The sequence below is a fragment of the Pituophis catenifer genome, unplaced genomic scaffold (genome assembly GCF_029215685.1).
Source record: "Pituophis catenifer annectens isolate HBS135680 unplaced genomic scaffold, rPitCat1.0.hap2 SCAF_3, whole genome shotgun sequence".
NCBI classification, from domain to species: domain Eukaryota; kingdom Metazoa; phylum Chordata; class Lepidosauria; order Squamata; family Colubridae; genus Pituophis; species Pituophis catenifer.
In genome coordinates, this window is record NW_027256883.1 from 184,921,285 (window position 1) to 184,946,382 (window position 25,098).

Here is a 25,098-nt window from a genome sequence, read left to right on the forward strand (position 1 = left end):
TACAATGCGTTAAGCAATAATATGTTACAAAGAAGTATTTTAAGAACATATTAAGAGCCGTGATGGGTTAGACTTGAAAATTCTACGTAGCCCAATATCTTTCTGTCCTCAGGTGCTTCTGTGAACTTCTAAGAAGAATCCAGAAATTTGGTGTATGTATAACATGGTTATATGAGAACTATATTATATGTGAACTGTGTATAGGCAGATATGCCATGTAGGAAATAGATGCAGATGATACCAAACTGGCAGGAATAGCTAACACCCTAGAAGATAGGCTCAAGATCCAGATGGATCTTGACAGAGTTGAACACTGGGCCCTATCTAACAAAATGAAATTCAATGTAGAGAAAAGTAAAGTCTTACACTTAGGTAAGAAAAACCAAAAGCACACATATAAACTGGGGGAAACCAGCCTTAATGACTGTGAGAGGGATCTTGGAGTCTTAGTGGACAATCAGCTAAATATGAGCCAGCTGTGTGCAGCGGCAGCTAAAAATGCCAACACAATCCTAAATTGCATTAACAGAGGGATACAATCAAGAACAAGTGAGGTACTAATACCACTCTATAAAGCCCTAGCAAGACAACACCTAGAGTACTGAATCCAGTTTTGGTCACCACACTATGAAAAAGATGTGGAGACTCTAGAAAAAGTGCAGAGGAGAGCAACCAGGATGATTAGGGGACTGGAGACTAAAACATATGAAGAATGGTTGCATGAACTGGGCATGGCTAGTCTAGTGAAGAGAAGGACCAGGGGAGACATGATAGCCATCTTCCAATACTTGAGGGGCTGCCACAGAGAGGAGGGGGTCAAGCTGTTTTCCAAAGCACCTGAAGGCCAGACAAGGAATAATGGACGGAAACTGACCAAGGAGAGATGAGGAGGAACTTCCTGATAGTGAGAACAATCAACCAATGGAACAGAAGTTGCCTTCGGAAGTTGTGGGATCTTCATCACTTGAAACTTTCAAGAAAAGATTGGTTTGCCATTTGACAGAAATGGTGTAGGGTCTCCTGCTTGAGTGGGGTGGGTGGGTGGGTTGGACTAGATGACCTATAAGGCCCCTTCCAACTCTGTTAATCTGTTAAGATCTGTTAAGATGAGCTGATTAAGTGTAGTGAAAATATCTGACTATAAAGATAAAATTTCATAAATGCACTTTAAATATATTTATTGTTAGTTGCATTCTCATCAATATACCCTGTGGTAGTAATCTGCTGCAGCTCTTTGTATAGTATTAAGGTGTGAAGAGAAAGAAAAGAGATTCAAATAAAAATATGATAGGAAATGAAAGTATTCAATTTCACATCTGGAAATGCAAAATCATCTTTAGGTTTTCATCTACACTTTTGTAGAATAGCCTTCGCAATTTAGAACTTTCCAAATGTGTAGAATTCACTTCCCACAATTCTCTATCCAACAGGAACACATATCTAGAGCTGAACACGTATCTAGAGACCATCAAAGCTGGAAAAGTCTATTGTAAAGCAGCCTTTTTTTGGCTTTGGAAAAAAAAAAAAGCTTCTCTCTTGTCTCACTTCTTCCTTTGAAAATGGCTTTTGCTGTGCTTTGTGGAAAGCTGTTGTATGTTGACCCTCACCTGATTGATGCAACTGGACTCATCCAGGTTTTCTGAGATTTGATTGTATTCTTCCTCCCAGCTTGGAAATTTTGGTGGTAAAAGGATCTCAACAGAGTCAAGGCGATCCAGGCTTCTGTGGAATGAGGATAAAGAACTTGAGATAAGAAAATGGTATCATCAACAATCCTAGTTATGGTATTGTCAGAGACCATTGCTCATAGCACCAGGTTTTGGGAGTTCCTGGATAAGATGCAACCAATGTGCTTCTCTCTCATGAGTGTGTTCATGTATTTCTCCTTCTGCTCCTCCTTTTTTCTGTCCCATTATCTATTATCAACAGGAGAAATTCATTTAGTTTCCATATGAGTACAAACTTTTCTAATTAAACATTTTCTCATCAAAGTATGAACTGAAACTCAGCTATCTTTCAAAAAGCATACTTCAATTATTGAAACAATATGCAAGTTATAAAGAAAGTTGTGTTGATCTCAAGCTTTGTTTTGGCCCCTTTTTGTGGCATGGGAAGATTTACCAGGAAAAAAAAATCGGAACCAACTAAGCCAGAACAAAGCATCCAGTGGCCACTGAGTGGCAGTCCTGCTCTACGTATAGGCTGTACATTTCTGAACAATTTGCATTTGTCAAAGTCGAAGCATAAAGCTGCAAGGGAGCATTTGCTTCCTCAAACACATTTGGATAAGTATGTCTCCAAGACTCCAGCAAACTCTGTTTAAAACCAATCTTCCTGAACTGCAAAAAAAAAAAAAAAAAAAAAAAAAAAAAAGCATTTTGGAAATGGCCCTCATGGTTTGTTTGAAGAAAGTTCTAGATTCAACATCAGAATTGAATCTCCTTTAGGGCTCTTGCATAATAGGCAATATTTTAACCTATGTAAAGATGACATAACCAATTCATTTTCTCCATTGTATTGTAGCTACCATTGTTTGATTAATCCCAGGAACTGCTTTCCCCCACCCATTTTTCAAGGAAAAATAAATGAGCTAGCTGGAGGTTATTATCCAAATATATAACTACTGTGTAGTTATAATCCAGAACTTCTGTATTTGAATCACTTTTTCCTGCTTGTGGTGATTATGAATGACAATGAGAAACAGGAAGCCTGGAGTGCAGCTACTCAATGCATGACTGATAACGAGTCAGGTTCTAGAAGCTGAAATATGAAATATTTTCCTGAATATGTTATGTGTGATTCTTAATTAAAATAATCACTGAGATTTTAAAAGTTTTTAGTTATTCCTTTTGTTATACTTGAGCATACATATCTGGGAGAGGTTGTACAGAATGTGGTTTTGTAAAAATATATTTGAGCACAGCTATCTAAAAGAGGTTGGATATTCTCTTAGATACAAAAATCAGACAAGTCTATCTGCCCGCCTGCCTGCCTGTATACCTATTATGCTCTTGTTGGAACCGAGAACAAGAGAATAATAGACCTAGGATATTCACATATTATAAAACAATTAGAAGTGGGAAGAAATATTTTGATCTATTTCAAGTCATCCAGTGAGCTACTTAGATTAAAAAAAAAAATAACTGAGCATAGTTTATGATAGGCAGAGCTTGGGATTCTCAAAAGCAAACAGAAAGGGCAAAGGATAATTTTAAAATTAAGTCCTAATGCATTCAATGACACTTGGTTCTTTAGGGCTATGTTCAGACAATATCTTTTACTTGAAGTTTGCATCAAGCACTGTTCTTGGTGATATTATGGACCTACCATATTGTTTTCTCCTCCAGAAGTGGTTTGCATCACCCTCTTGCATTCATAGTTTGATAGTGATGAATATTTGAATGACTGCAGTCCTGATGTTTTGCCTACAGATATGGCTAATATCTTTAGAATCAGAGTGAACTGCTTTGTAGTATGCCAGAGTAGTAAAACAGAACACAGCCATTCAGCCCAAAAGTTCATCACTGCTTGATTGACCCTGGTCATGAAAATTGACACATACATAATTCATGGTAACCCAACAAGACAGACACAGACTTCAAAGGATAATTAGAACTGAAGAAAAAACAGTTACTACCAACCTGCCTTCCATTGAGGACCTGTATACTGCACGAGTCAAAAAGAGGGCTGTGAAAATATTTACAGACCCCTCGCATCCTGGACATAAACTGCTTCAGCTCCTACCCTCAAAACGATGCTGTAGAGCACTGCACACCAGAACTAGACACAAAAACAGGTTTTTCCCAAACGCCATCATTCAGCTAAACAAATAATTCCCTCAACACTGTCAAACTATTTACTAAGTCTGCATTACTATTAATCTTCTCATAGTTCCTATCACCCATCTCCTCCCACTTATGACTGTATAACTGTAACCTTGTTGCTGGTATCCTTAAGTTTTATATTGACTGTTTCCCTATGACTATCATTAAGTGTTGTACCTTATGATTCTTGACGAATGTATCTTTTCTTTTATGTACACTGAGAGCGTATGCACCAAGACAAATTCATTGTGTGTCCAATCACACTTGGCCAATAAAGAATTCTCTGCTATTCTATGGTCTAAGCAAAGCTCAGGAGAGTCTTCCGACTAAGTTCAAGTACTAATCAGTACCTGCTTAACTTTTTTCAAAATCTTCAAGGTTGGCTAGTAGCTCCTACCTGTGGTGACCTGTAAAATTTTCTGGGTACATACAAACCTTTCAACCATAAACTAACCATAAGGGATGCATTTATAAATCAAATTAAGACACTGAGCAAAAACTTGCTTAACATATTTTGTAAATGCAACTAGCAATAGCACTTAGCACTTAGACATACATATCGTCTTTACAGTGCTTTATAGCCCTTTCTAAGCAGTTTTTACAGCGTCAGCATATAGCCACCAGCAATCTGGGTCGTCATTCTACCCACCTCGGAAGGATGGAAGGCTGAGTCAACCTTGAGCCTGGAGAGATTTGAACTGTCAAATTGCAGTCAGCTGGCAGTCAGCAGAAGTTGCCTGCAGTACTGCACTCTAACCACTGTGCCACCGTGGCTCATAACTACTAAGCCTTTACGTGTTAAATCTATTGTAAAAACATCTAATAATTATGCTTAGAAGCTGTAATTATTTGAAACACTACCTTTCCCCCCCTTCTATTCATTTTTGTTTGGCTCTTGAAACTTACTGCAGTTTCCTTGGCAAAGTTTTTCAGAAGTAGTTTGCCATTGCCTCTTTCCTAGGCATTTCCTGAAAGTGACTGGCCCAAGATCATCCAGCTCTAAATTCTAGGACTAGAATTTAAGGATTCCTAGTTTCTAGCCTGATTCTTAACCACCACACCACACTGGCTTTCTAAACATATATTAAGCTAAATCAATGGGATCTGAATCAGGTTTATTAAAAAGTAATAAACCTGATCCCCGAGATGCTCCATATTTAGGTGAAAAAAACCTGCATTGTTTCTTGTGTTGTATAGGAGTCTAAAATTGGTATCTGGCTGTTGAGTAGCAAAATGTGTGTGTGAAGAATTATCTGCTATTTTTTTTTACAAGCTGGTGCTCTTAAGTATACGTGCTTGCAAAGATTGCCTATTAAAGATGGAACTCCATACATACAGCAGAGCTGTGTCACTGTGCATGTATGGCTCTGAATGATAATTTGATTTTTATGAATTGTCACATCGATTTGACAACTCAATTTGACTTTCAGAAACTCAGTTTGATGATGTTATTGAATTGGCCTTGAATCAAATCCCTCCATCATAGCCTTTTAAGACGCCCTTTAAAGTAATCGGTTTAAAAACTGAACCAAATGACCTCCCCTGTATGGCCAGCAGATGGCACTAAATTATGTATAGTACAGTACTTCATTTTTTCTGCAACAATCAAGACAGGTGAGTTACTTTATTGACTATGCACTGCAGCCATCAACAACTCTCCTATAGCCCAGTCGATTGTATTTGATTTATACAAGCTGTGTTTTGAAACAAAATCCTTTCCCCCCACAGAGTACAAGAGCAGAACAATGATCAAAGATGGAAGCTAGGTATAGGATTTTTACTTTCTTATTTTTAAATCATTGTTCTGTTGTTCTACCTCAACTTTGAATACTTTGCAACCATTATATGTATCGTGTGCTGGGAAAGTTGGGATAAAAAATATTGTCTCGTTCCTTAACTTCATCTCTGTTTTACATACAAACCAGTGGTGGGTTGCTCCCGGTTCGGCCCGGTTCGGCCAAGCCGGTAGTGGTGACGATGTGACGTCACTGAACCGGTTCTCTGTGACTGGGAGCTGGGCCCTCCTGCCCAGCCCCGCTTTATTCCTACCTTTATTTCTTGGTTTTTAGCCCAGCTGATAGGCGCAGTAGAGTGGATTGCCACACCTCAGCTGGGCAGAAACCTAACGTGCTTGCGCAGAGCGCAAGTCTGGCACATGTGCAAGCAAAGCGAGTAAGCATGCGGCAATCGTGCACAAAGTGCGTGCGTGAAGAGAACCAGTGGTAACACCGGTTGGAACCCACCACTGATACAAATGTATGTGCATACATATAAACATATACAGTAAATTATGCCCATCCATGCTTCCTGAGCTGCCATTGGTTACCAGTTGGCTTCTGGGCGCAATTCATTATTACCTATAAAACCTTACATGTATACAAGGCTTGGTTGTTTCCAGTGGTGGGATTCAAGTAATTTAACAACTGGTTCTCTGCCCTAATAATTTCTTCCAACAACCAGTTTGCCAAACTGCTCAGAAAGTTAACAACCGGTTCTCCCAAAGTGGTGCGAACCGGCTGAATCCCACCACTGGTTGTTTCTGATTGTTTATGCCCACCTAGGAAGATTAAGCTGAATGCATATGCTGCAGATCAGTGGTGGTATTCAGCCGGTTCTATCTGGTTCGGGAGAACTGGTAGTGGCAGCTGTGGGAGGCTCCGCCCACCTGCCCAGACATCATCACATTCCGTTTTTGATGCTCTGCGCATGCGCGGAGGTGGCACATGTGCTCACATTTGCGAACCAGTAGCAAAGGTAAGTGAATACCACTCCTGCTTCAGATCCTTTCATTCAAACAATGCCATGTATCAGGAATTAGAATGTTCTTCTCTGTTGTGGCACCTGCCCTCTGCAACAACATCCCCCAGAAATTCAAATGATTTTGACTCTACAGTTGTTCAGGAAATCGTTAAAAATATCATTAGTTTTTGTTGATTAGGGAATGTTTGGCTGTTTTATTTTTCTGGACGCATATTTTTTGTTTGATTTTTCCTCCCCTGTGTATTGTAAACCACTGAGAGTCCTTTGGGAGTTATAGGCAGTTTCCAAATCTAACAAACAAATAAATTACGATGACTATAGCCATATTGGGAAATAATGAAGCTGAGTCCAGTTCCCTTCATGTAGTAAATATTGTTCATGGAGTGATAAGCTACTCCTTTCTGTTGGTGGTTTCACAATTCATTATTACCTGTTCTAACTGGTGTTCCTCTGGTAACTTCACCAAATTCTGAATAAAGGCCTCTCGCATTCTAATTTTTCATCAGTGAAAGGCAACTCAACCAGATTTAACTCAAACTTGCAAATGTCTATCTCTAAGAAGGGATATGTATCCCTCCTGCCATTACTACCATGTTTTCCCGAAAATAAGACCCTGTCTTATATTTTTTTGAACCCCAAAATAAGTGCTTGGCCTTATTTTCAGGGAGGTCTTATTATTTTGGGGCACATGGAGGAAACCAGAGGAAATGGCGGGGACCGGCTGTGCATGATTTAAATATTTTCAGGGAAGGCTTATTTTCAGCGGGGGCTTATTTTAGTGCATGCGCTCAAAAGCCCGATTGGGCTTATTATCAGGGGATGTCTTATATTAGGGGAAACAGGGTATATACTCTGAACATCATCCCATTTACACTGATAAAGCAGGATTCTTGAGTAATTTGGAGGGATGGAGCTGAAGCTGTGAAAAATCAACTATCTCTTTCTGCTAACAATTGTAGGCTGATCAATTGAATGGCAAGGAAAGGCGTGCTAGGCTCCTAAAAGTTTGGTGGACAACAAAAGAGGGAGTGCAGGTTGCCCCCACACACACTCCAGAAAATAATAGTCTTTCTTCGAGAGGTCAAGATATCTAAAAATGCCCATTCTTTTGTCTGTGTCAAAAGTAATTTGCAGAGGTCTCTCACTGTTTTCTATCATACACCAAGTTTTGCTTCCCTTATGTACAATTTCCTAAAGTTACTACAGTTTGACATGGAATCAATTAGGCAGAGAGGTGGTGGGCTCCTTTAATTGGAAGCATTCAAGTTATCAGACATCTGTTGAGCAGGAATACAGGTAGTCCTCAACTTAACAACAGTTTATTTAGTGACCATTCAAAGTTACAATGACATTGAAAGTGACATGACATTTTTCACACTTAACGACCGTTGCGGCATCCCAAGGCCATATGATCATTCAGATGCTTGACAAGTGGTTCATATTTATGATAGTTGCAGTGTCCTGGGGTCATGTGATTATTTTTTTGTGACCTTCTGACAAGCCGAATCAACGGGGAAGCCAGATTCAGTTAACAACCATGTGACTAATTTAACAACTGCAATGATTCACTTAACAACTGTGCCAAGAAAAGTTTTAAAACTCATTTAACAAATATCTCACTTAGCCACATAAATTTTGGTCTCAATTGTGGTTGTGGACTACTTGTACTTAAATTTGGATTCCTGCACTGAAAAGAAATTGTATTAAATGGCCTTTTCCAATTCTAGGATTTTCAGATTCTATCAGAAGTAGTATTCAGCAGGTTCTGACCAGTTCTGGAGAACTGGTAGCAGAAATTTTGAGTAGTTTGGAGAACTGGTAAATACCACCTCCGACTGGCCCCGCCCCCATCTATTCTCTTCCTCCCAAGTCTCAGCTGATTGGGAGGAAATGGGGATTTTGCAGTAACCTTCTCCTGCCACGCCCACCAAGCCACGTCCACAGAACCAATAGTAAAACTTTTTGAATCCCATCACTGGATTCTACATTTTATCCACTTCTGCCTTTCTCTTCTCCTTCTAGACCCCTTCTTTCTACGTGAAATTAGGCATATTCTCTCCCTTCTGAAATTCACTTGAGCCATAGTCACCACATCCAAAGACGTTGTACTACTGAAAGAAGGAAATTCTGAAGTTAGAAGGATGTACCTTTGAGTGGTGCTCTGCTCGCCCAGTGACTGTTGAGTGGCCTTGAGGTAACTTTGCCTCCGTGCTGCAGTTTTAGGAGATGGCTTGGGGCTGGTTTCCGAGTCCTCACTGTCATCATCACCCATGGCTTTGATATAACTCCCGCTTCTCATGCGCCGGCATGGAATTTCATTGTCTTTGTCCCTAGTCAGCATATTATTCCAGTCTCCCTGAGGCACCTGCAAAGAACAAAAAAAAAAAACAAAAAACAGAATATGATAATCCTCTGTGGCAAAGAAAATAAATGGGACAGGAATTAGAACAGTTAGATTGCTAAAGTATGAGGAGAGGCCCTCTGAAAGATGCTTTTATTTTTTTCAAAGGCCATTTGTTGGACATACAGAAGAGGGCTGTTTTTTTATATCCTCCTGAAGCTAGAGAAATAATTTTCTCAGAAGGTAGATTTACTTGCCTCCAGCTGCCTTTTAGGGAGGGGTGAAGGGCTTCCATTTTAGTCAGAATATGTCAGCTGGTGCTAGCATGTCTAGTGGTTTTAGTGGCTTTCATGATATTTTTCATCTTTGTGTTTTATTTTCATTATGCATTGACTGCCTTGTGGCAACAAGGTGAGATAGAAATGAGAGGCAGAAAATTCTCCTCCACCTTCTCATCATCTGGAAGATAAAAAGAACTACAAAATAGCAGGCTAGCAATTCATTAATTCAGCCTCACCAGAAGTAATGAGTTCCTGATGAAATAAAATCATACAGGAACAGACAATTTCATGTATAGCAAGCAATTTACAGATACTGTTAAACTATGCATGCCTGAAACATCTCCTTCTTAAATTCCATAGTATTCAGCTAAAGACTTACAGGCTATGAATAAATGTTATTTTCAGAGCAGTGATTAAAAAATCATCTGAGGCCATGGCTCACAGATCAAATCTGGCAAATGGACTTCTGAGATGACATCACAAGGCTCTAAGAAGGTCCTCTTTCCTACTTCTCAAGGTACTGCATCTTCAAACACTTGGTTTTTTATTTGAAAGGAAAAGCTGCTGTTACTCTGTGTATATGTTTATGAGGAGTGGGTGAGGCAGAGAGAGGATGTTATCAGGGGTGGGCTTCAAACATTTTAGCAAGGGGTTCCCTGCCAGGTTGCTGGGTGGCCATGGCCATAGTGAGTGTGGCCTAGTTGTCCTCCTGCACCACGGCAGGAGGGGGGTTGCCCTCCCTGGACTCTAGAGGCTTTCCTCAAGCCTCCAGGAGGGCGAAAACAGCCTCCCCAGGCTACGGAGGCCCTCTGGAGCCTGAAAATGGGTTCATTTCCTGTCTTCCTGAACTTCCAGGAGGCCCGTTTTTCACCCTCCCCAAGCCTCTGTGCACGCCCTGCACTTACCTGCATCCAAAATGGGCCACATGGGGACTCCTGGGAGGGGTGGGTGGGGCCAGCTAGGAGTGGGATTTGGGGGTTCTCTGAACTGCACAGAATCTTAGCTAGAGGTTCTCCCGAACCCTTGCAAACCCCCAGCAGCCCACCCCTGGATGTTATATATGTAAGTAAATTTATGTAATTTAATACTTTCCAACTTGTTCATTTTGATCTTTGACCCCACATACAACATGGTTCTTAGGAGAAAAAGAAACCAACTAATGAACCTCCCTCAAAACTGCCTTAGTCTATAAAGCTACTGTATAATCTGGATCTACCGTTATAAGTGGTAGACACCAAAAGGAAACATTTTTAATATGTTGATACCATAATAAATGATCTGGCTACTGAGGCAATGGTATAACCATATCACCAAGTACATATGGAGGTTAAAGAGATTGGTTTTCTTTTCCCTTTTTGAGTTAAAAGATATACAATGCCACCCTGGTTTAACATATTAGTGGAACTGTCTGTTGACCAGATTAAAGGTGGTTATGAGAGAACAGTAATGGCTAATGTATTCAGGAGGCAGCTTTTTAAAAGATTCCATTCTTGTCAAGTTTCTAAAACTTCCACAATGTAATAAAGGCTTGATGTTCCCAAACTTAAAATAGCTATTATTTCCATTAGCTATGAAATCTGATAGCTATTGAAATTCAGCAGCACATATTTACTGCATGTTGTTAATACTTCCACAAAGAGCCTTGGTAGGACAGGGGTTTAAGGCACCCTGTTATTAAGCTGGTTATTAAGACCAGCTGCCTGCAATTACTGCAGGGTTCGAATCTCGCCAAGGCTCAAGGTTGACTCAGCCTTCCATCCTTTCTAAGGTAGGTAAATTGAGGACCCAGATTGTGGGGGCAATAAGCTGACTTTGTATAAAATATACAAAAGGATGAAGGCTATTGCTGAGCACATTGTAAGCCGCCCTGAGTCTTCGGAGAAGGGCGGCATATAAATCAAATTAAAAAAAAAAAAGTATTGCAAAGTCTTCGCTAAATATTAATGTTTATAAAAGTATATGAGTCTTAATCCCAACTAGTTGTTTCTACAATACTTGCAGAAAACTGCCCAGTATGTCCACCCCCTTCCCCACAGCAGCATGCATGGCAGGTAGTGTTATACTAGCGAAACAATTGAAAAGCACCTTGGTGGTAGCTAATTGATTGCTTTCTCTGAGTGCCATAGGCAGCTGCACCTCAACCTTGAGGAGGGCTGGAGCCTCTCAGCAGATCCAATCATTCTGTCATCCTGTCCTAGCAAGTGGCCCAGCTCTGTGAATACTGGCAGGATAGGAGGCAGCAAGCTCATTCTGGAGGTATGAGATTTCATCGTCTACTGCCTACTTAATGCTTGTGGAAAGAACAAGAGTCAGGGAACAATGTAGCATGCATGGGGATATCTGTATTTCTTTCTAAATTGGAGGGTCTTTTGGGGGGTCCTTTAAAAACAAAATTATATCAAATCCATGTTGTATTTCTAATCATGTTCGTAAATTTCTGCTTCCAAATGGCATGGTACTAAAATGTAGTGGTTCCACCATTGTTTTGGGATGGCACCAGTAGTGGGTTTCAATTTCAGTCGCTACTGGTTCATTCGTGGGCGTGGGTGTGCTCACGTGTGCGTGCGAAGCTTCTCCACGTGTGCAAAAGCTTCTGCGCATGCACAGAGATGTCCGGGTGGGTGGGCGGAGCCTTCTGCCACCGCCACTACTGGTTTGCCCGATCTGGGGCGAACCAGTAGCAACCCACCAGTGGATGGCAGAAAAGTCGATACCCACTGCCTTTGATGATGAGACTTTTAAAAGGATATTTAAACCAACCTTCTCCAACCAGATTTCCACCAGAGATATTTGAGCAACAGCTTTCAGTGTTGAAATCCACCCAATCTGTCTGAATAAAGTTGTTAGTGTTTGGGATTTGGGATTGCTCCCTCCTAACCGTCGACTATCATATTAATCAGGAATGGAAGCAACATTTGGACAAGAAGGTGGTCACAGTTTCAGTCCCAGTGGGTAGAAAAGAATCCAAGACTGCACTCTGAACACTAAATTTACTTTCCTTGGGTCCTATAGAAATGTTGACTGTGTCTATCAGAGATGGGAAAGCAGCAGGGCAGGAAATGGATATGGGGATGCATGGATTCTGTCTTGTCTCCTGCTTCTTATAGAAAAACAAACAATAATAAAAGTTCTCAGTGACAAATGTCCGTAATCCTTATCTAGTATCTCTGCTGGGATCATTAGTTTTGACCTTTCCTGTGCATGGTATTGGCTTCTCCATGAACTCTTAATTTCAGATGCAGAAAAACTGCTTGCCTAGAGAAGCAATTCAGGTTCCAAAAGCAACACTCTGCATTTCTAATAGGGGGAAAACAAAGCCACTAGAGCATACACATGCAACTAACTGAGCCCTGAAACTCTTGGAAAGAAGCAGAGTTGCTTCAGTTGCTTCCCACTTGTTGATTTGATTATTTAGGAGGCTAAAACATAGACTTTCTTTGCTGGTTAATTACTAGACCTATCATCTCCCACTCAAACCTACGGAAACTGCTGTTCTGTTGTCTTCTTATGAGGAGCAGCCATCGAGAATGCATGTGGGTAATCTCCTGTTCTCTCCTTATCCAGTGAGGCTCCAAGGAATCAGTCTACCCACTGATTCCTTGGTCTTTGCTGCAGTTATCAGCTCCACTTTCAGAGTCAGTTTACCACACTACCCTTGGAAGTCATCATAATACTTTATAATTTATTAATTAAGCTTGCATGCTGCCGAACTGTCAAAAACTCTGGGCAGCTAGTGAAGAAACTTCATAAGAAACATTATCTGACCTTAAAACAAGCTAAGTTTCTGGATCGGGACTCGTTACGCACGGTCACTCATGCCCTTGTCACCTCACGCCTGGATTATTGCAATGCTCTCTACATGGGGCTCCCCTTGAGGAGCACCCGGAGGCTCCAATTGGTCCAGAATGCGGCCGCGCGGGTGGTGACGGGAGCGATGTGGCGCTCCCATGTGACCCCCCCTCCTGCACGAGCTGCACTGGCTCCCAGTGGTCTTCCGGGTGCGCTTCAAGGTTTTGGTTACCACCTTTAGAGCGCTCCATGGCTCAGGACCAGGGTACTTACGAGACCGCCTTCTGCCACCAGTAGCCTCTCACCGACCAGTTCGCTCCCATAGAGAGGGGCTCCTCAGGGTGCCGTTGGCCAAACAATGTCGACTGGCGGCCCCCAGGGGGAGAGCCTTCTCTGTGGGGGCACCTGCCATCTGGAACGAGCTCCCCCCGGAGATACGGAGGATCCAAGACTTACGCATCTTCCGCCGCGCCCTAAAAACGTTTTTATTCCAATAGGCTGGTCTGGCCTAACTCTCCCTTTTAAATTGGCTTTTAAATTGGTTTTAAATGTTTTTTAGATAAATTGGATGTTTTTAATTTGTTTTTTGAGCCTAAATTATTTAATCTGTTTTTAATAGTTTTTAACTTTTGTATGTCTCTGTATTTTCTTTTGGCTGTTCACCGCCCTGAGTCCTTCGGGAGTAGGGCGGTATACAAATATGATAAATAAATAAATAAAATAAATAAGTATGGTCAAAGTGTTTGGCGTTGGTTGGAAGGCCAGCGGCAAATCCTTGGACTGGGAGCTAGACAAGAACATTAAAAGATCCTGAAAGAAAGCACTGGCAAACCACTCTTATATTTTTGTCAAGTAAATTGCCTGGACTTTGAGGTATATATGCAGTTCTTTGAAGTTTTGCTTGTTTCAAATAAATAAATATTAACTGGTTGTGTTTTATAGTTTTTAAATTATTTAATGTGTCTTTCAATTTTTGATTGGGAACTACCCAGAATTGGCTGAAACATATAAATGTTTTAAATAAATAAATAAATTGAGCAAATCTTTAACTTCTTTTTTAAATGTATACCTTTCCTTTGTTCATGAATGGAGGTACAACCTACCTGTCCATGGAGCATAGAAGGTTTTATATAATCTGAACAAGAGTTGCACATTGTAAGGGGCCAATTCTCTCCAGTTCCTGGTCAGTATGTCACAGTTCAGCTCAATCAACTTTATATCTAGCACACCAATTAAAATTGTTTTAATGGTCAATAAAACCTGGCCTTTATTTGTGCTCTCAGTTAGCGCTGCTGGCTGGGGGATTCTGGGAGTTGAAGTCCACCCATCTTCAAGCTACCAAGGTTGAGAAATACTGGGTTAAGGCATCTGAGTATGTTATTACTGATGGGAGACAGAGCAGAATCTTGTGGCTTTTGTGTTTTCAGACATGGAGCAAAGGGAAATAACCATAAAAACTAGATAAAACCCAACACAAATAAAGCTTTAGCTTTAATTATACATTCAGAGCATAACCATCCAACTAGAATCTGTTTTTAAAGTGTAAAACTCATGGCTGAAAATACTGGCCTAAAATATTTATTTTTCCTGCCTCTTCATCATTTGTTTTTTTTCTAATTGACCCTGAAAAAGTATTTGAAAATTGGCAATCTTTTAGGATAGTTTGGTTTGAATATGATAATTACTTAGCTGTGGACTTTTGATTTCAGATTTTGCAAGAATTTCTCTTTAAAAGAGTAAAATGAGTGAGAGAAGCTCCTTGCTATAAATATATGTATGTATTTCTTAAAATAGCAACTCTGTGCTTTTTCAAACTATAGAACACAAGAGAACCACATCCCTATTCCAAAGAACATATCTAAAATATGATACAGGAGAAATCAAGGGAAAAATGTTGAAGGAAGGAGTATGTGGTAGTTCTGGTTAGATTGAGATACCACCAAAATAAACATGAATGGGAACATTCCTTCTGGCAGCAATCCTGTGAACACTAAACCAAGTGTTTCGCTCACTCATCTATTTCCAAGCAAATATTTCAACAATTATGACAGATGAGTGCCAAGCACTTTCCCACTTTCATTTAAGGCTATCTAAAAGATTGGATATTTCCATTTAGCATAAAATTTAGTCCTTGTATCTTCTGCAACATGTTTGCATTGTGACATGACCTGCAGATGTTCCTCCACTAGTCGTTGCCAACTATAGTGGGCAGTGCTCACCTCCCTTTCAAGGTCATTTCCACAGTCATGTGGCCAAGATGATGCCATGGATGGAGCGCTGTTACTTTACCACCAAAGTGGTATCTATTTGCAAGCTTTCGAACTGGTAGGGTGGCAGGAGCTGAGGCTAGGGTAGGAGCTCACCCTGACACATAGTGCTCGGATCTCAAACCTAGGCTGACAAACCCAGCGTCTTAACCATCCTTTGCATTGTGACACGAGTGTCCTTAATATGCTTGCTATAATACCTGTTCCCATTTCAGGGCTTTTCTACACCACAATTTTAAACTGCTTGAGTGGTGTGCATAAAATGGCTGAAAATTAAGAAATCTCTTTTTCAATTATAGCCTCTTCCTCTACTTTGCTCACTGTGATGGTCTGGTATTCTGTCCAGACTATAGTTCTTAGGAGAAAGACATCAAACTTGAAAATAATACTATATTATTTCTGTTTGTTTCAAAAAAGTACAACATGGATGAAAAAGGCATGAGGCCAACTTGGATGTATGAAAAAAAAAATCGAATGGAAATTAGATCAATTTTATGGAGGTATAAATTAGCAAATGATTCAGCTCATTGAAGTTCTTTAGTGTAGGTGGCAAAGAGAGGCTAGCAGCATGTCCCAAGGGTACTATTTTAGCAACCATTCTTGTTTGAAACTGATGGTGAAATGAATCTCCTTTCTTGGTACCCAGTTTGTAGAGCACTGACCATGAAATTAATTTCTGCATTTCTAAATGATACATGTTGCTATAGATAGCTTACTGCAGAAGTTCCAGTCTTTTTAAGGTGGACCATTTGAAATTTTGAAGGGCTTTTGTGGGCAAACAAAGTGGCCATTCAGTCTAACACTTGAAAACACAGTTTTTTCTTATTTAGTTCTCTGGAAGATGGCCACCTTTCCGAACATTTTCATTTTCCAAGAAAGCCTTTGGGCACCCATATAATTGGTGATGGAGGCTGGTATTTAGCTTTGTTCCATGACACTTTCCCTGTTTATTTAAAAATGAAGAAGGGAGTGGGTGGAGGAAAAAAAAAATCAAAACTTGAAAATGAAGTTGGGCAAGAACCATGGTGGATGGTGGAAGTAATGGGAAATATTTGCAGGGCGATTGGTGCATTCCACATTCCACAACCTTCACAAAATCTTGAATTCAAGTACTAGTCTGTTTGCCATGTGATGAGAAAGAACATGCATTCCATGGAAGTTAGAAAATTCTTCAGCACCCAGGACAGAGATCGAAACAACATTGAAACAGGTTGCACTCTAGAATTTAAGGTTGCTTCTCTCCTTGTTTTTTGCAAGTAGATTTTGGCTTTCATCCAGAGTGGATGCACACAGTGTCAATAATTTATGTTTTCTGGAAAAATCATCCCATTTTTCCCTTCTACACAGCCATTATTTATAAAACCCTTTCCCCAACCCTAGATATATTGGAATGCCACTCTCCAAATCCTCACCCTGCAGCGCATAGAACTGTTATTCAAGTATAGGGGAAAAGCATTTCCATTTCCATTTCCATTTATCTAAATTTAAGCCATTCAGTTTTATATGAACTAACTTTCTTGCAGAGATCCTGTTCCACCCAACACCATCTGCAGGGTATGCTAAATAAAGTAGTGGCTGCAATAATGTAATCGAACCCGCTTGTTTTTTTATCTGTGTCAAAATGTACACTTGCATTCCACTTTAATTTTGTGATTGCGTTAGGTGAGGAAGACAACTGTCAGATGTTTTGAACCACAAAAGCCAAGCACACTTTCAACGGAGTACTTTCTTATCATCTTAACAGCTTTGTTTGTTTGCTTTTAATATGAGCCCAGCTGACTAATCATCTCTGTGAAGATTTAGCTTTATTAGGTGTATCTGAAGGTTATGCTTCCCTTGCATTTCCTGTATTATTTACCTATTAGTTCCATCTGAGGATACTAAGGAAGTTGGAGAGGAGAGTTTTTAGGGCAGAGGGAGGTCTGCCTTCTATACAGACGGAACCTCCACTGCCATAAATGTGTCAAAAGCATTCTCTGATATTCTAGAAAGGGAAAGGCAAATGAGTGGAAAATCCATCTTGCATTGTAATGGCACTCACACAAGAGAGATTTAATTAAAAGAGGGAGTTTAAGGATAAACAATTGTCTGTATTATGCAACCTGCCCTGATTCTATAGGCTTAAATACTTATTTATCTATGTACAGTTATGCATCTATAGACCTAGACAGAAAGAAAAAGAAAGAAAAAGAAAGGAAGGAAGGAAGGAAGGAAGGAAGGAAGGAAGGAAGGAAGGAAGGAAGGAAAGGAAGATGTCTGTCTGTCTGTCTGTCTGTCTATCTATATCTATCTATTTATCTATCTATCTATCTATCTATCTATCTATCTATCTATCTATCTGTCTATTATCTAAGCAATAAATACTTCTACACTTACATACTTGGAGAATAACTCCCCAAAAGCATATATATAAAAAATACCCTTGCCAAACCATTCCAAACAAATGTATGATTAGAGCACCTTTCCCCACTCTGGTATTATTTGTGTTCATTGGATTGCACTTCCTGTAATCAGTTGCCATTGACTACATTACAGTTGCCATTATAAAGTTATAATGAAGTCCAACATATGTGTAGGATACCAGACCTGAATTAAAGCCTTAAATCCAAGACAGACATGAGGAGCCTCTATGCAGACAAGATATTTACTCATGCCCTGCAGCTCTTCAAATTGCCATTTTGTTATATCAAAGCTTTGGTTAAAAGTAATGTTGTGCTATGAAGCAGTGGTGGAATTCAAATTTTTTTACTACTGGTTCTGTGGGCGTGGCTTGGTGAGTGTGGCATGGGAAGGATACTGCAAAATCTCCATTCCCATCCCATTCCAGGGGAAGGATACTGCAAAATCCCCATTCCATCCCTACTCTTGGAGGAAGGATATTGCAAAATCCCCATTCCATCCCTACTCTTGGAGGAAGGATATTGTAAAATCTCCATTCCCACCCCACTTTGGGGCCAGCCAGAGGTGGTATTTGTTGGTTCCCTAAACTACTCAAAATTTCTGCTACCCGTTCTCCAGAACCTGTCAGAACAAGCTGAATTTCACCCCTGCTATGAAGTGGAGCAATCAGTTGAAGCAGATTGACTGTCCTTTAATTTTTTGTCAAACATGAGAAGAAGCACATTTTTATGGTAATCATACAGATCTGCCCAATGCTAATGTTTACACTTCAGATTTAATAGTTCTGAGAGAAAAGGAAGATTCTTAGAAAAATATTAGAAAGTATTTATTTATATTGAGCAATGGAAGCCATTCAGTTTCAGGGGTTTTCCTCATTGCTTTTAAGGTAATCTTTTATATTATATTATATTATATTATATTATATTATATTATATTATATTATATTATATTATATTATATTATATTATATTATATTATATTATATTATATTATATTATATTATATTATATTATATTATATTATATTATATTATTATATTATATTTATTATATTATATTTTATATATATATATATATATATATATATATATATATATATATATATATACACATACATACATACATACATACATACATACATACATATGAATAAAATAAAGTTGTAGATACAAATAATAGACTGGATTGCATAACATAACTTCAGACTTAATAATCATTGAAGGGGAAAAAAGCAGTGAAGAAAGGTCCTAAATTTGGATAACTTGGATTTCACTCATACAGATCCAAAAACCTTGAGTTTCAGTGGTCTTCACACACCATTGAGTTCTCAGAAAATTATACTTGCATGAAATGTGCTATCCCATTTGCTGATGGCTCTCCTACCTCTGTTTCACCTGAATTCCCTCTTAAGGGAACTGCTAACAGAACCTATCAGATTTTATGTACCTTGAGCTGCTCTTAGTGCTGCCTTAAGGAGAGAAATTCTACTTTAACCCTGATACAGTGAAAGATAATGTAGGACTGTTTTACTTGTAAGCTGAGAATGAGATAAAAACAATGTCATACGGCCACAGAAGAAAAAAAAAAAATCTTGCCAGAGCATATGTATGCCATAGTTAAGGGCACCACGCAAATGAAGAAGAGCCACTATTTTTGATGTTTTCCCTTAAGCATTACTAATCTCCAGGTATGTCAGAGTACAATATGCAACTATTTTTCAAAAGAGGCTCAACATCAGGATGAAAGAAAACCAGTTCTTGCTAAAGGCAAGGCTGAGTAGCTAGGAGCACTGTCAACTCAGTAACAATGCTTGAGTAATACTTTTGGCTTCTTGACAATTCCAGTTGCTCAGAATACCCATTACTAACATGAGAGCTTTGATTATTTCAGCAATGCTGAACACCAGTTAGGGGTCAGAATATTCCTCAACTAGTCTTCTTTAGCTAAGGCACCTCTACAAGACCCCCAAGGTCCCTTCCAGCCATATACAGAATATAGAATTGTTGGAGTTGGAAGGGACCTTGGAGGTCTTCTAGTCCAACCCCCTGCCTAGGCAGGAAACCCCACACCACTTCAGACAAATGGTTATCCAACATCTTCTTAAAAACTTCCAGTGTTGGAGCACTCACAACTTCTGGAGGCAAGTTGTTCCACTGATTAATTGTTCTAACTGTCAGGAAATGTCTCCTTAGTTCTAGGTTGCTTCTCTCCTTGATTAGTTTCCATCCATTGCTTCTTGTCCTGCCCTCAGGTGCTTTGGAGAATTGGTTGACCTGCCCTCTTCTTTGTGGCAGCCCCTGAAATATTGGAACACTGCTATCATGTCTCCCCTAATCATTAATCTGACTTTTGTTCCTTCTCTACCTTCTCTGAGTAGATGTTGAAGTAGAACCACACTGATACTCATTCTCTTCCCAGTAACAGTCATTTAGTGTGCAGACCATATGAAGATTTTTGTTGCTCTTCTCTACTGAGCAAAGTAGATAGCAGAGTGGACAAGGCAGACCCAAGTTAAATCTCCCCAAGGTCTCCTACTCCTACCAGGAATACATAAATCCCAGAGCCTTGTGCTGTCTGCAGTATCTACGCCAAGGGAAAAAAAGGTCCTTTATATGTCTAAGGAAATCAAGGTCAAGCAAGCCCTTTACAGATAGGGCAAGCAAAGAAAGAGATTTGTTTGGTTGCTGGTTATTGATTTTGCACAATGCAATTGATTTATTGTACTCTGACTATTTCTGTTTAGTACAATAATGATTTGGCTCTTCTCTTCGAATATTTCAGCCTATAACTTTGGGTTGGTACTTAATGAAGCCACTAAATAAACCAAAAATGTTTTAATCATTTAAAACATTTTTGTTTTAAATCATGTCAAGGTAGGTAATTTCTTTCCAATTAATTTTCTACCCTAGTCCAATAGACTTTCTGTAGGAAAAAGGGAAAAAAATGGGATTTGGGGGTTAAAAATGTGATGAAGGGGTTGGGGAAAAGTTTAAGTGGTAATTATTTGATAGAAAGAAGAGTGGAATGCTCAGTTGTATATTTTATTTTCTAAGTTTTGTTTTATTTTTTAAAAAAATATTTATTTTTCTATTTGTTATTTTCTATCTTTGTTTTTTGTTTTATATATTTTACTACACTGAAACAAAATATGCATATGCATATACATATACATAAAAAAAGTCTTCCAAAAGATCTCTGAGCAGAGAGGTTTCCAACCTCAAATTGATATGCTATCATAATAGCCAATGCAAAGAAGATCAAAGAAAGAGTATCACTCTACTCATTACAAGTGAGAAAGCCAAAGATATAAGATGGAATATGGAAAGCCAAAAATAGGTAATTTCAGAATATCTCCTTGTCTACATGCAAAACCTACATACAAGACACGAAGCCCCAATCCAGACACAAATCATGAGAGAGACTGGCTAAAGATCAACAAAGAGTAAGACAACATTGTATATTGTTCCCTTATTTATTCAGGAAACTAAACTGGAAGATAAAGTGTTTTTTTATCAGGGCAACCTACCCAAATATGGGATGGAGCATACTGCTTCCGCTTTCACCTTTCAGCTCCAATCCAGGGGCCTTTGCAGGCAGTCGCTTTTGCGACAAACTATTTTTGTTTTATATTTATATTTACCGACAAAGAAATAAAGGGAGATTAGTATGGATCTATTTCAAGCTATTTGGCTCTTGTCAGCTAGCTAGTGAAATAGATCTATACTAGTCTCCTTTTATTTCTTTGTCGGTAAATATAAATTTAACATAGATTGGAAGATGAGATGAGTTTAGTTTTAAAACTGGAAGAAGAAATCTCAATAACTGTGCTGTACTCATGATGGTGAAATTGCAAGCAATCTGCAATCTCTGGTATTAAAAGTCAAATAGAGGGGGGAAGGATAGATTAAACATAAGGAAGACCAAGTTATTGACAATAGGTATAGCAACCAGCCTTAGAACTGATAATGATGATATTGAAGTAGTGGATAACTACTGCCTTTTAGGATTGAAGATATACAATAAAGGAACCAGCAAATAAAAATTATACTTCAAACTTGTTAGAATAGCAATGAAACTTTTGGAAAAGATCTGCAGATGTTCTCACTTAAGGCACTAATGACAAAGCTCAAATGATACATTTAGACACATTATACAAGAATCCTCCCACTCCCTTGAGAAGGTATGAAGTTATTACAATTATGATCGGTGCACTTCTGAGAGACTCTGAGGGCCAGGATGGAGACAGGTCATCCTGATGAAGATCTATCCATATGGTTGTTAAAACTCAATACTGATCTGATGGCACATAAGCAATCAATCCTAAAAATTAAAAATAAACATAGATTAAGTGGTGGCATTTTCCTGAGTTAATCAGAGATGGGCATTAAATGGCACCACAATTTTTTTTAGCAAAAGAATAACTGGTCTAAGTTTCTCAAGGAAGTTATCTTCACCAGTAATATAACCCTGGAAAAGCTCCATGGGAAAACTTCCTCCTGATGCCAATCCTTGGGATTGAATGAAAGAAGGAGAAACTGGGGAAGTTGCAGCACTCTGCAAAGTTAAGTATATAATGAAAGGACAGGCAGTCTCTCTTCAATTGAGATCTTGTGCAACTAAGTGCAAGAAAGCCACATTCCAACTATTATGATTTTATAATTATATACTGTTCTAAGGATTTTTAAAACAAAGTCTCCTTCATCAAACTGAATATAAAACTGATAGGAAAAAATATAGGAGAATTTCTCACTCAGGAATAATAAGCAAGTAACATCCATGTACAGAGAGAATGAGACCTAGGAATTCTTAAGGATGCGTATCTCTTGGACCAACCATAAACCAACTCCCTACAGACCTTAGACAACCAGGAGGGTCATAGGTCCAGAACCCAGGTGGCTGAACTGACAGCCACAAGTTCAAACACTTCCATGTATTAAATGTATTTATTCCGTCCCAACTAAATCTAGCAAGCAGCTACAGTAAGTAAGCCAACACTGATAGCAGACGTACTCTGGAGTAGAACTAGAGGGAATAGTGTACTCTGACAGGTAATACAATTGCTAATAGGCATCACTTGATTATTATTAATTAAGGCCTGGCCACATTTGAGTTACAGCAAAGAGAAAAAGAAAACTTGCAAACAACTCTCATGTTCCTCTAGTTTTTCTGCTGAGCATTTTAAATTAAGAAATGTACAAGGTGAACAGAGCTGTGAAGCCCTGGGCTCTTGCTCTTTCCAACTCAGCTAAAGGCTGCTAGCTGTATTGATGCGAGATCCTATTGTGACAGAACACTGGAGGGCTTTGGCATTATCTGGTGATGGATGCTGGTAGCATTACTGATGAATGCATGCTATGTCAATAATAGATATGGGTGGCACAAGAGATAGGTGGCAATGGCATTATTGATGGACACTAATGATCTATACTCCTGATCAAAGATGCTAAAATGTTCAAGAAAGATATAGAAACATAAGTGATGGACGATTATAATTTCTCTAAAGGAAGTTGTTGTTACTGTTGTTATGGAGTATGCCAAAGTCAAGTCCAAAGCAGTACAAACTGCCTATGTGAGAGGTATAGTAGCTGAATGCTACTGAAACTGTTTCTCATGCCTTCAGCTAAAAGAAGGGAGTCATACAGTATTGTAGGATCAGCGCTCTATGAGGTTTCATCTAAATACGGGAAGGTTTGGTATAAGCAAAGTAAGCAGCTTTTCCTCAGATGCAGGCAATAAATTCATCTGAAATAATCTGAAGCAGAATTTAAAGAATATATTTCACATGTCCTAGAAATATGAACTTCCCATCAAAACTGTAGTTTCTTTGAGCTTGGAAAGTTCTTCCTCCTTGTTACACTCAAATCCCAAGCTCAACTAGTCTAGCATTGGAAAAAGGCAATGCAGGAAGATAATCCTGGTCATTGAGAATTTAACGTTTGAAATCCTTGGATAAAGCAATATTTTTAGTTCTCTTACTGATAATTTCCTCTTCCTTCTTCCAATGAAAAATAGTTCTTTATAGCCACATTTCTTATTTTGTAAATGTGGGCAAGTTTCCGTCCCATACATTCTCTCTCCAGTCCATTTGTCAGTCTTAAAAATAACTCAGAGTTATTTCACTGAAATTTAAATGGGAAAAAAAATCAATTGCATAAGTATTTAAGGCTTAGATGGATGTTTTAAGTATCTAGAATTATCTGAAATACCTATGTATTTTGCATTTTAATAAGGCCACTGTTTTTTCTCCAAATCCAGGAATTCAGTTATGCCATTCTGGGTGACATTGTTATATCACCATGCAGTCTTCAAAGGCTAAAACACTTTTTAAAAAAACACTTCTACAAAAACTGAAGTTCCTCAGCCCTGGTCCACTAAGCTATCTTAGACCTCAACACAGCTACAATCTTGCAGCTGAGTAGCAACCATTTGATATCTGCTGTTTGCTACAGGATCCTCTCTTAGAACAGCACAGCACGGCATGGCACGGCACGGCACGACACGGCACAGAACACAACACAACACAACACAACACAACACAACACAACAACAGAGTTGGAAGGGACCTTGGAGGTCTTCTAGTCCAACCCCCTGCCTAGGCATGAAACCCTACACCACTTCAGACAAATGGTTATCCAACATCTTCTTAAAAACTTCCACTGTTGGAGCATTCAGAACTTCTGGAGGCAAGTTGTTCCACTGATTAATTGTTCTAACTGTCAGGAAATTTCTCCTTAGTTCTAGGTTGCTTCTTTCCTTGATTAGTTTCCACCCATTGCTTCTTCTCCTACCCTCAGGTGCTTTGGAGAATAGCTTGACTCCCTCTTCTTTGTGGCAGCCCCTGAGATATTGGAACACTGCTATCATATCACCCCAGTCCTTCTTTTCATTAAATTGGACATACTCAGTTCCTGCAACTGTTCTTCATATGTTTTAGCCTCCAAGTCCCTAATCATCTTTGTTGCTCTTCTCTGCACTCTTTCTAGAGTCTCCACATCTTTTCTACATTGTGGCGACCAAAACTGAGTGCAGTATTCCAAGTGTGGCCTTACCAAAGCCTTATAAAGTGGTATTAACACTTCACGTGATCTTGATTCTATCCCTCTGTTTATGCAGCCCAGAACTGTGTTGGCTTTTTTGGCAGCTGCTACGCACTCCTGGCTCATATTTAAATGGTTGCCTACTAGGACTCCAAGACCCCTCTCACAGTTACTAATATTGAGCGAGGTACCACATATACTGTACCTCTGTAGAACCTTATTTTTTTCACCATTGAATTTCATTTTGTTAGATAGTGCCCAATATGATTCTATAGCTTCTTCCACCAGATTCTACTTCATTGCCCCTGATCAGCTGTTTGCTTGTAACAAATTATTGCAGAATTCTGAAATACATTTTATCAACTCCCGAAGCTTTTTTTTTTTTTCATTTTAAAAAACC

General features: G+C 39.2%; 1 protein-coding gene across 3 annotated transcripts in view; it reads right to left on the bottom strand.

Moving 5' to 3' along the window:
- The window catches only part of DLGAP4 (DLG associated protein 4), a 144,340-nt gene that overhangs the window by 85,828 nt on the left and 33,414 nt on the right, over nucleotides 1-25,098 (bottom strand). For 2 of the 3 annotated variants that reach the window (XM_070941693.1, XM_070941692.1), the window contains exons 3-4: nucleotides 8,732-8,940; nucleotides 1,608-1,722 (exon numbers count right to left, since the gene is read on the bottom strand). In XM_070941693.1, the coding sequence (XP_070797794.1) occupies nucleotides 1,608-1,722; nucleotides 8,732-8,940 (324 nt within the window). Of the gene's footprint in view, nucleotides 1-1,607; nucleotides 1,723-8,731; nucleotides 8,950-25,098 lie in introns of all 3 variants that reach the window. The other variant, XM_070941691.1, reaches the window with a different exon arrangement.